The 11,721-nt window shown below is 36.0% G+C and overlaps 2 protein-coding genes across 4 annotated transcripts; both read left to right on the plus strand.

Moving 5' to 3' along the window:
* Positions 1–5,731: 5,731 nt before the first annotated feature.
* LOC111197868 (probable WRKY transcription factor 58) lies at positions 5,732–8,481 on the plus strand. 2 transcript variants are annotated; one of them, XM_013895513.3, is made up of 4 exons: positions 5,732–6,286; positions 6,849–7,402; positions 7,708–7,857; positions 7,974–8,481. In XM_013895513.3, exons 1-4 carry the CDS (start codon positions 5,906–5,908, stop codon positions 8,260–8,262), a joined length of 1,374 nt encoding a protein of 457 aa, XP_013750967.1. In that variant the 5' UTR covers positions 5,732–5,905; the 3' UTR covers positions 8,263–8,481. The 2 variants fall into 2 exon arrangements, with proteins under 2 accessions (XP_013750967.1, XP_022575687.1); XM_022719966.2 differs by having other exon boundaries at positions 5,734–6,286; positions 6,846–7,402.
* Positions 8,482–8,659: 178 nt separating this feature from the next.
* LOC106453248 (cyclin-dependent kinase C-2 C) lies at positions 8,660–11,477 on the plus strand. 2 transcript variants are annotated; one of them, XM_048780294.1, is made up of 8 exons: positions 8,660–9,218; positions 9,317–9,601; positions 9,678–9,995; positions 10,092–10,322; positions 10,411–10,511; positions 10,613–10,715; positions 10,789–11,169; positions 11,250–11,477. In XM_048780294.1, exons 1-8 carry the CDS (start codon positions 8,865–8,867, stop codon positions 11,373–11,375), a joined length of 1,899 nt encoding a protein of 632 aa, XP_048636251.1. In that variant the 5' UTR covers positions 8,660–8,864; the 3' UTR covers positions 11,376–11,477. The 2 variants fall into 2 exon arrangements, with proteins under 2 accessions (XP_048636251.1, XP_022575686.2); XM_022719965.2 differs by having other exon boundaries at positions 8,665–9,218; positions 10,792–11,169.
* Positions 11,478–11,721: the final 244 nt, after the last annotated feature.

Here is an 11,721-nt window from a genome sequence, read left to right on the forward strand (position 1 = left end):
ATGACTTGTAAGTTATATAGCATGCATGGGCTTTGATTTGTGAGTAATATAGGTCCTCCAGTTTGCAACATGTCAACTATCTATCTATGTATATATGATCTCGTTGATAAAAGAATCAATAAATGCATACAGCATATATGTTTTTTTTTTATAAATTCTATCGGCTGATCAGGTCGGAGCTTCTGGAAGAACACACTTAGTATTACAGAGTAGACTGTCTACCACACTGCTTGACCCAAATTGGAATATTTTCTAAATGATGCCGGGAGAGAAAGATTGACCGATCATCTGTTATGATCCAGCATGTAAACTATTTTGGTTAAAGCCCAAATCCGGTCGTCTAACCAAATAATTTGGTTACCACGAGGAAGAATCTATAGCTGATGTGGGAACGCACCACATTTTTGTTTTTGGTTAGAGGTTTCTATGAAATAAACGTGTGAAAGAACGTTATAACATTTAATTTAAATCATCAGTTGCTCATATTCCACGTTTTTATACACATGGTGACTATACGAGCCAGACAGAATAAATTCTATACGCTATTTTTTCTTTGTTTGATCCCCAATTTTTACTTTATGACACATCCATACATTTTTATTTCTTTCTTTTATTTTATGACAAAACACATCTATAGATCTGATGAGTTCAAGAATATATATGTGGAATGAGAAAAATAACTAAAGTACTAACTAACATATTAATTTCCCAATAATGGATGTCTGTTAGCTAGTAGGCGATATGATAAGTTGTAAGTTGGTCGTCGCATGGTCACATGCCATAAAAGACGAAAAAGGATGTTTGAGAACACGTTTATCTTCGACTCTTATGCATTCTAAACTACTCCACTTGCACTTTTAGTTTATGATAAGAAAAAGAAACCTCAAGACCAATTTGTAGGAATAACATTTACAATATTGAACTTGAAATATATAAAACTTCATTTTCGTTAAGAGTTTTAGGAAATGAAATCAACAATGTAGTTCAGTAGCTGGACGTTTATTTTCATTTTTACCATATTATCACTGTTTTACTATTTAAAAAAAAAATAATTCGATTTGTTTTTTTTTTGTTGGCAAGAAGTTTTGAGCCGAAACTCATCATCTTTTTGGAGTATGAACGTAAAGACAATATCCTATTGTTAAATTCTCTTTTCGCAGCTGCTAAGTTTGTTCTTTGCCGGTAAAAAAAAGTTTGTGATTTTCACGTCCTGTTCAATGCGAGGGTATATAGTCCTGAAACAGTGGAGAAACTTATGAAGAATATTTTTCATATAGACGTAAAACGCTACCTTTTGATTATTGTGGAAAGTTTAGAAAATAATTTAAAAGTTGTTTGATATACAGTTATATTTGTTTCAAACTAATGGTGTACATATACCCTGTTAAAATATTACAACGAACTAGCTAAATCTTTGACTAGGGTTTAATCTAATAATCTACTTCTGAAACAGTGGAGACCATGAATAGTCTCTTAAACCTATCGAAACCCTAAGTACTCTGTTTAATTAAATAAAAAATTCATCAACAGCAAGGAAATAATTATTAAAAACAACCAAAAAAAAACTAGCTATATTAGTTTATTGAGTATAATTAAAGTTGACAGATTAATTTATATCACTAGTTCATCACATAGAAAATGACGTGATTGTAATTTGTAAAGTTTAGTTCAAACCCTTTGTTTCGAATGTTACGAAGTTCTGCTCCGCACCGCAGTTAACAGTAACAAATATCTCTACATATATCATATATCTATACGTTTTTATAACTGTTAAAATAACACCGCAGTTAAACCACTCAAATCACAGTTACCATTATTCGTGTGGTTTTCGGATTTTCGACTATGTAAAGGGACCTAAAATAATGAATAAATTGTTAAAATAATAGCTTGACCCTTATCCCAAAGTCAACTCACCACACGTCACGACAAAGCAACCAGCTCTTCAATGCATTTTTTTGGTCATACGATTAATGTTCGCCATGTTTCTTATAATCGTCTTACAGTCTATGCATCGAGCCTTTTTATTTAAAACATACATTATATAAACACAATCATTAAAAATTAATGATGTTATAATTAGATCAAGTCTAGACATTTTCTCTTTTCTCTTTGGTTGTTACAATTGTTTTGACCCTTCTCAAGGGATGTGAAGTCTTAATTTTTTTTTTGACCCTTCTCGAGTTTTACTTAATGTTTTATGTTTCTAGTCATTAGAATATCGTAATATACTGTGTATAACCTTTCAAACCTTTTTAATGTTTTCTGATCGACTTCAATGTTTAATTTTATTCCAGGAAAATAAGAGTTTAACTACTTGATTGCTTCCTTATTTGTTACTCTATATTAAGTGACACTAAGATAAATTCTGATTATCAAACGGGATACTATTAAGAAAATAATACCGTTAATTTACGTAATCAATGGGATATCAATAGGCTGTCGCTAGGTGTCAAAGAAAAATTTATTAATAGTACTATAGCTTATTGCAAAAACAAATGTCAATTAAGTTGTTTATGTTGATTCCTCTATTACTCTTAACACTCTCAAGAACATGCAACGCAGACAGTTATTAATTATGTTTTTGTTTCACTTCTCAACAAACCCAAAAAATATAATTTAAGAAGCTCAAATCGTTTCACGAATATTTCCACAGTTGCGTTATAATTAATTTAAGCCGTTTGATAAAAAAAATATTATTAGAATCATCAGATGGTGTGATCATCGATATTATATCTTTGAACTTTTGAGTCTTTTGACAGTTTTCAGCTTAAAGTTCATGGTGCAGTTTCTATTAAACATGATTTCTATTAAACATGATTTCTATTAAACATGATTTCACTATATATCAAATATATATTTTCTGGCTCTTGTATTTATTTGCAAATTGCAGATTATGTTCTACATGACATAAATAACGTAGGCAAGTTGGTCCTTGTGTGTTTGGCTAGAAAATGAATGAGGGGGAATGCTTATTGGCTATTCCATTTATCACATTTAATTCCCACCTGTAAAATTATTGACCTTTACTTAGCAAACAAAACCAACCCTCCCTTCGTAAAGTTAAGTTCACGCATACAATTTCGTTCTAACAAAAAGGCAGCAATTAACATATTTTTCTGTGAATCAATATGTGAAAAGTGGATATTTTAAAGAGAGCATATTTCAAGGAAACACATCGATATATGATTTGTTCAAAGTAAAATTGTCAAGATTCTTAAGTCTTAACATTGCCTAATTCTAAAAGGCTGGTTCACATATCTGCTTCATCTGCAGTGTTAAGGTAGTTAAATCCAAAGTTACTATGCATAGAGTAAGTATTGGACTGTGAAAAAAAAAAAAGTATTGGACTGTGTAGGAGACTGTAGCTTTGCGTAGACTATAGAGCCACAATGGGGCACTTGTTTATTAGTGCATGTTGGACTATATACACGTATACGTTCTTTTTTTTTTTTTTTTTTTGAAACACAACTTTCATTAAAACTTAACTTCACGGACTACAAAGGAAAGAGGGAATTAGACATCCTCTTGAAGACAAATCATAAACTAAAATGGAAAATGATATCAAACCGGATAAGTCTCCATATGAAGTTGACAGCGAATTCAAAACAAAGTCTGAATGCGTCGAAGAAGCTACAACAAAGTCGGATAGCTGAGAAATAGTCACAAGTGACGTTGAGGGACAATCCTCACCAACGAGAAAAACCGAAGTAGTCTCGATTGCACTTTCTGGCCCCGTACAGACCGCTACGCAAAGTAACAAACCGGTGAGTAAGTTGAAACAAGGACTCAGCAGAGAATCCGAGAGAGCATCTCCGTTCATAGAAGGGAGGCATAGTTGTGAAAAACTCTCCTCGTTTGAGGAGGATGATGAAACCCATACCAGAGTTGGTGAACCCACATAAAAATTCTTCCAAAAGAGATGATATTGTAATAATCTCAGCTTATTGATCCCGAAGAATCCATCGAACATCTTTAACATGACCAAAAAGGCCATACCCACAACTATATATCGCATGTTTTGATTTGAAAAGATAGGCTTTAGGTTCTTGGTAATCACCTTAGTAGCTTCGAGAAAAGAATTGGGCCAGGCCCACTTAGGTAAATATCTCTTTGGTTCTGAAGCAGTCGCCAGCAAAGTTCGAGACGTCGTTGATCGAAATTGAAGGTCGGAGATGGTGCAGTAGACGTCGACTGAGAGATAGATGGTACTCACCGGCGGAGAGACGAGCTCACCGGAGCAAGCTGAGTGACCATCGAACCCAGATGTAGAGAGAGACGTTCGGTGATGATATGCAGATCCTCCGTTGAGGAAGGGGCACGCAAGGGGAAATGGCAGCTCACTAGGAGGAGAGGAAGGTGAAGATCTTCCTATGAGATTCGGATCTGAGCTTGAGTTGCATTGCACTCTGGAGCCATATGAGTATAAAGGAGCGACATGCGGTAGTTTTGCTGTCTCACTTTCCGGAGATGGAAAGCAAGAGCTTGAGCGTTGAGAGCTTAGCTCTATGATAAGTTGAAGAACGTGGCTAAGGTCGACAGTATAGCTTTTCCGTCGACATAAAAAGTGTATTTTGTCGCGATTTGATGGATGCCTTGCACTGCCGGTCTTATGAGGCAAACTTCTATGATCGATAGTGACAGATAATTTTCAATTATGTATATATATTTAAATGAGATACATTTACGAGACTGATATTGGTATTATCGTATTTCGTTAAGCTGTAAATCAAATCTTTTGGATGGAAAATGATAAAGTAATATTTTAACATGTTACCAAAAAAAAAGAAGTAGATTTTGAAAATGAAAAAGTATATACAAAATAAAATAGAGCAAGCAATTTATAACTTTGAACATGAAAATAATTCCTTTTTTGTCACTAATTTTGCAGAACAACGGAGAACCCACATATATTGAAATGGCGGTTGATATAACCATGTAAAATCAAAAAAATATTTGAAATTATCATTCCAGGAGTTATTCATTAAAAACTAGCCTCTGTATCTTCTCATCAATAATTATTTTGGTTTTAGATTTGTGATATTAATATGGATTATTATATATAGAAGACTCATAACGAATTAATAATAAACATACCAAGTGAGACAGCTTTCAGCCATATTTAAAGTATATTGGTTATCCTTTACTAAGATAATTAACAACTCTAGAAAGGAAGAAGTCTAGTAAAACATTCTAATTTTGTTAACCCATAAAAAAGTACCATATGTTACTATGTTAGAGCATCTGCATTGAAAGTTCAATGCAGGGGTTCACACATTTCCCAAAAAAAAAATTATTAAAATATTTTCAGTTTTGTGAACTCAACCCTTACAGGTTTACTGCACTGAACCTGGATCAACACTGTAGCACGGGCCCCACAGCACGTGGCAGTCCACGATTGGTCTGATTAATTTTTTTTTTTTTTAAAAACAAAAATCATACAGAAAAAAATAATAATAAAAAATTACTCTGTGAACCTCATGGAAGGAGTTCGCTGATGCAGATGCCCTTAGCATCACGTTGACAAAGAACATATAAGATGACTTTTACAAGTTAACCGCCATCAACATGGTAATCCAATCAAGCTTTCAAACAAAAGAAAAGATGCAAGTTGGATTATTTTTCCATAGTACTAATAAAAAATATGATGAAATTCGGAATAGAGAGATTGGACTATAATAAATTAGTACTAGTAATATAACTATTATTTTTTTAAAAAAAAGAGTAATATAACTATTATAAATTAAAGAAATTCCATCTTTATCCTGCAGACTTTTGAACACCAATGTCAAGGCTGCACGAAATCGATCACAGAAGACTCTTGTCTTTTTGTATCTCTCTATATATATACACACACAGAGTAATATCAGTATCTAGAGAGATCTAAAGATCAAGATTTAAATAAGAAATGGCTGTTGAGGATGATGTATCTTCGATGAGAACAACGACGTTAGTCGCTCCAACAAGACCCACGATCACAGTTCCTCAGAGACCACCGGCGATCGAAACGGCGGCGTATTATTTCGGAGGTGGAGATGGCCTTAGTCTAAGCCCAGGTCCACTTTCTTTTGTGTCGTCTTTGTTCGTTGATAGCTTCCCTGACGTCTTGACTCCGGATAATCAAAGGACAACGTCGTTTTCTCAGCTTCTCGCCGGAGCTATGTCGGTGTCTCCCGGAAGCGGACGTTCTACGGCGGGGATGATCGCCGGAGGAGGACCGTTGTTTACAATTCCTTCTGGTCTCAGCCCTTCTAGTCTTCTCACCTCTCCCATGTTCTTCCCTCCTCAGGTAATCACTTCAACTTTTCTCTTTGGCGTAGGTAAATCGTTATTTACTATAGTTATATGTTACCACAAAAACAATATCCTTAGTTAATAACTAAATGACATATTTTTGAAATTGTTGAGTTTCGTATAGTTGCTAACAATTCCCAAGATTCTCAACTTTTTAGACTTGAAAACTCAACAATTTAGACTTGGATATAATTCGTACTCCTTCAGTATCATTTTAGTTGGTGTTTAAAGTTTTTACACAAAGATTAAAAAAATACAAAATTTTATGTAGTTTATCTTGGTTACATAAAAGTAACATTAAATAAAATTAGTTTAACCAATAAAAAAAAAATACAATATTTTATAATTGATCACAACTTTTTAATGACATTAAATTTTATCTAGAATAATGAGAATATCATATAATATGAAACAAAATTAAAATCCCTAAACACCACTTAAAGTGATATGGAAGGAGTAGTAGTTAGTATTAAATGAACATTTTTCATATTGTCTTTTCACAGTAATAATGTCAACTAAATCCATAGTATGATGATACCTAATGGCTAATGCAGCAGTCACCAACTCAGACCGTCTTTATTCAACCGCAGTCGCAACCAAAACGACCAGACTCATTTCCTAACCAAATGCCGCCATCGACATCCACGGCCGTGCATGGCCGTCGATCTTGTAAAGCTCCGCAAGCCGATCGTTATAATAATCCGGCGGCGAATAACAACAATACTAACCGGTCTTATAACGTGGTGAACGTTGATAAACCGGCGGATGACGGGTATAACTGGAGGAAGTACGGCCAAAAGCCGATAAAAGGGTGTGAATATCCGAGGAGTTATTATAGATGCACACATGTTAATTGTCCGGTTAAGAAGAAAGTTGAACGGTCATCAGATGGACAGATCACTCAGATCATTTACAAAGGTCAACATGACCACGAGAGGCCTCAGAACCGCCGTGGCGGTGGTGGTGGAGTTAGAGATTCCGGCGAAATTGGTGATATTCATTACATTGGTGGTGTAGGACATATAGAGTCTAGTGATGATAGTGGTTATGCTAATGATCATGACAATGATAATGATGATGACAATGAAGATATTCCAGGTTCAAAGAAAAGGTATAGTAGAAAATACATATAAGTAAGATAATATATTCATGACATGTTGCACATAGATAGAAGATGAATAATATTTCTATAGCAATTGCAAAATACATATATCACATGCAGACTACAAATTATTAGTATTGTCTTATTTTCAGTCCATGATAATAATCTCGATTTATGATTGAAAATATTTTATGCATATTAAGCAAAACATATATCTAATTTGTAGTGCGTCAATAATCAAATTATTAGTTTAAGTTGCATGCATTTTGTGATATCTTCAATGGATTAATTAAGTAAACATTTTGGGATTGTAGAAAAATTGACGGGGGTGTGTCAACAACTCACCGGTCCGTGACCGAGCCAAAGATCGTCGTTCAGACAAGAAGTGAAGTCGACCTCCTGGACGATGGTTATAGGTGGCGCAAGTACGGACAAAAGGTTGTCAAAGGAAACCCCCATCCGAGGTAATATTTAGTCTTACTTATTGAGTACATATCTGTAGAAATAATTCGATTATGGAACAATATATAATTCGCTTTCTTGTTTTGTTGACATCTCCTTTTATTTTGGTGAATATTAGGAGCTACTATAAATGTACAACAGCGAATTGTACGGTACGTAAACATGTAGAGAGAGCTTCTACGGATGTGAAGGCTGTCATTACAACTTATGAAGGTAAACATAACCATGACGTCCCTGCCGCTAGAAACGGCACCGCCGCAATCTCAGCCATAGCGGGAACGTCCGATCACCATCGTATGAGATCGTTGTCGGGGAACAATGTGCAACAACATATGAGTTTCGATAATACAGGCCAATCTCCGGTTCTTTTGAGACTGAAAGAAGAGAAATTAATGGTCATTAATTGACTTTTAAACCGAGGATTCGGGATTGATTTAGCAGCTCGGTTACTGATACTGAACCGGGATACTGCTTAGTGACTTGTAACATGTATGATGTGACTTGAGTGCATGCTTGACCAAAGAAAAGAAACTCAAAACCTCTGATAAGTTTTTTGTTTCATTTTCCCTCTTTAAATTGTGAATTCTTTTCTTTGTTGTATTTAATCATTAATTTCCTTTGAATTATTTCTTTTCCTTTATGCTTTCAAAATTTGGTAATTCTCTATTTTCTTCCTCATTTCGTTCTAAGTATATATAGATATATAATATATATTTTTTAAATTACTAAGAAAAATGTAAGATAAAATATTTTGTTTTTATTGTCTCATTCTCTTCCAAAGATTAAGGAAAATTGTCTAATTCTCCGTAATTATCTCAATCTCTAGGATTCTGTTTCTATCTATCTTACATCCAAATATTTGTTTCCTTTAGTTTTCTGTTCTTTCCCCTTTATTTTCGTTTCTTTATGGTCTAATGCAGGGATTGTCCTCCCTGCGTTGGACCCGTTTACCCGTCCCGGGTCGATACTCACGCCGCCCGGAAACTTTCTGACAATTAGTTCATCCATCATGGGTTGCTTCAACTCCAAGCATTCTTCTCCTCCTCCACGCCCTATCCGCCGCCGTTCAGACACCGCCGCCAACCGAGGCCATCCCCAAAACACCCACAAACCCCATGTCCTTCCCACTCCGCCATCTCACCGCCGTGTCGTCAACTCATCTCCTAAAAAGCATCGCAATAATGACGATGACGCTCCAAGATCGAAGACGACCGGAGTTAGCCTTAGATCGGGATTGCCGCATGGAAATGTAGAGGCTGAGCAGGTGGCTGCTGGTTGGCCTTCATGGCTCACCTCCGCCGCACCGGAGGCCGTTCATGGGTTGGTCCCATTACGTGCAGAGGACTTCGAGAAAAGAGAGAAGGTAAAATAACTATAAACCCCTAAACATTCCTTGCAAGACAAGAAACAAACCTATCAATCATGTAACAACTCATTTTAACATTATTCAAAATGTCTTAGATTGGGCAAGGGACGTATAGCAACGTGTTCCGGGCTTGTGAGGTATCGACGGGACGAGTCATGGCTCTAAAGAAAATAAGGGTTCAAAACTTCGACACAGAAAACATAAGATTCATAGCAAGAGAAATCATGATTTTGAGAAGGTTAGATCATCCAAACATCATGAAACTCGAAGGTATCATCGCCTCACGGAACTCAAACAGCATGTACTTTGTGTTTGATTACATGGAACACGATCTCGAAGGCTTATGTTCATCTCCTGACATCAACTTCACCGAGGCACAGGTACAAAGAATTCGCATTGACAAAAACACATTACGTCTCGTGCAAATAACTAACTCTGTCTTGTTTTTGTTTTCAGATAAAATGCTACATGCAGCAGCTTCTGTTGGCAGTAGAACATTGTCATTTACGAGGGATCATGCACAGAGACATTAAAGCAGCAAACATTCTGGTGAATAACAAAGGAGTTTTGAAGCTAGCTGATTTTGGACTAGCCAACATTGTAACACCAAGAAACAAGAATCAGTTAACAAGTCGGGTTGTGACGCTATGGTACCGTGCACCTGAACTTCTAATGGGTTCCACGAGTTATAGCGTGTCGGTCGATCTTTGGAGCGTGGGTTGTGTATTCGCCGAGATTCTTACCGGACGACCACCTCTTAAAGGAAGAACAGAGGTGAGAAAGGGACTTTAAAGCGATAGATATAAAGAAACTACTAATTCCATATCCATTTTGTATGAGTTTATTTACTTTGTTTTTGTTCTTTTGTAGATTGAACAACTTCACAAGATTTATAAACTATGTGGATCACCAGATGAAGAACTTTGGAGAAATAACAAGCTTCATCCTCAAACTAAAATGTTTGGACAACAACATCAATATGAAGGTTGTCTAAGAGAAACATTTGAGGAGTTTCCAAAAACAGCAGTTAATCTTCTGGAGAATCTATTTTCTATTGATCCAGAGAAACGAGGAACTGCCTCTTCTGCTCTCATGTCAGAGGTGAGAACAAAAAAAAACTAAACGTTATTCCAAACTACACATGTAGAAATTTTAAACTGATACAACTTGGTCGTATGTGTTATTTCAGTACTTTAATACAAAGCCTTACGCTTGTGATCCATCGACATTACCTAAGTATCCTCCTAACAAGGAAATGGATGCTAAGTACCGTGAAGAACTGCAACGAAGGTTTCAATCAATATCGATTCTCACAAACTCGTTATATTTATATATATGTGTGTCACTATGTAGTTACGTGTGTTGAAAGATTTAACATATTTGATATGCAGGAGAAGAGCAACTATAAAGAAAAGAGATAACTTGGTATCCAAGAAAACGGGGAAATCACGTAGAACAATCAAAGACCCTCTTAGCAAGTTACCAACCCAACAGGTAATGGATTTTAACAAATGAAGTGACCAACCAATCTCGGTTCTATATTCGTTATTTGGTTCTTTTGTTTCAGCAGGAAGCGAAGAAGGAAGCTGAGACAGAGATCATTGTCCAGACGCCATCTGAGACATCTCAAGCGACCACTCGAAGCGAGTTTCCGTACACTGCTCTATCTCAAGCCACGGCGCCGGCAAGCGGGTTCGCATGGGCTGGAGCTAAGAAGAGGAAAGAAAACGACGCAGCTTCGACGCTGACATATAATCAGCCTGCGGGATCCGCGAGCCACGTGAGTGGTATGAGCATGGCTTTTGCTAAGAACACATTCGGGCTAACAATAAACGAGAACCGACCATTTCTTAGGCCACACGTTTCTCTAGACTCCTCTGGTGATATCTTGTTGTACCCTAACGCGCATCACAAGAAAGAAGAAGATAATATGAGTCAACTAAATTCGGTACGATCTAAACTGAGATTATGCTTTTTCATGATTTGGTGTAATGGTATATATGATGATGAGGTCTTTTTTTTTTTAAGGATTTGAGGAATGTTGGGGCGAATCCAAAGATTTTTCAAACCAATGGGATGAATGAGATATTAAGGAGAACAGAAAGTGATGCAAGAGTCGCTGTTCGAAGACCGCCACGGATAGAAAGAGGTTAATAACGGAAGAGAAAAAGCATTACCATTATTCTTTTTAGCCATGTTTCCCACTTGGCATCATTTGTAGTCCATAAAAAAAATTAAAAATCTTTCACAAACAAACCATGTTGGTCTGAAAAGCTTTTAATCTCAGGTTTTCGAAATGATGATGATTTTGTTTCTCTTCTTACAAGTTCATTTCCTTTGTACGTTTCTGAGATGTTGTTGACACACCATTTAATGTGTTGTGCACCTGAGAAGATAATTAGTAGGTCTAAATGCACACGTCCGTAATTTTTTGAATCTTGCAAGTCTCATGTGTTCGTAAATGAAATGATATGGATTAAACAAAACTAAATGTAACTCG

Source organism: Brassica napus, chromosome A5, assembly GCF_020379485.1.
Source record: "Brassica napus cultivar Da-Ae chromosome A5, Da-Ae, whole genome shotgun sequence".
Classification (NCBI taxonomy): domain Eukaryota; kingdom Viridiplantae; phylum Streptophyta; class Magnoliopsida; order Brassicales; family Brassicaceae; genus Brassica; species Brassica napus.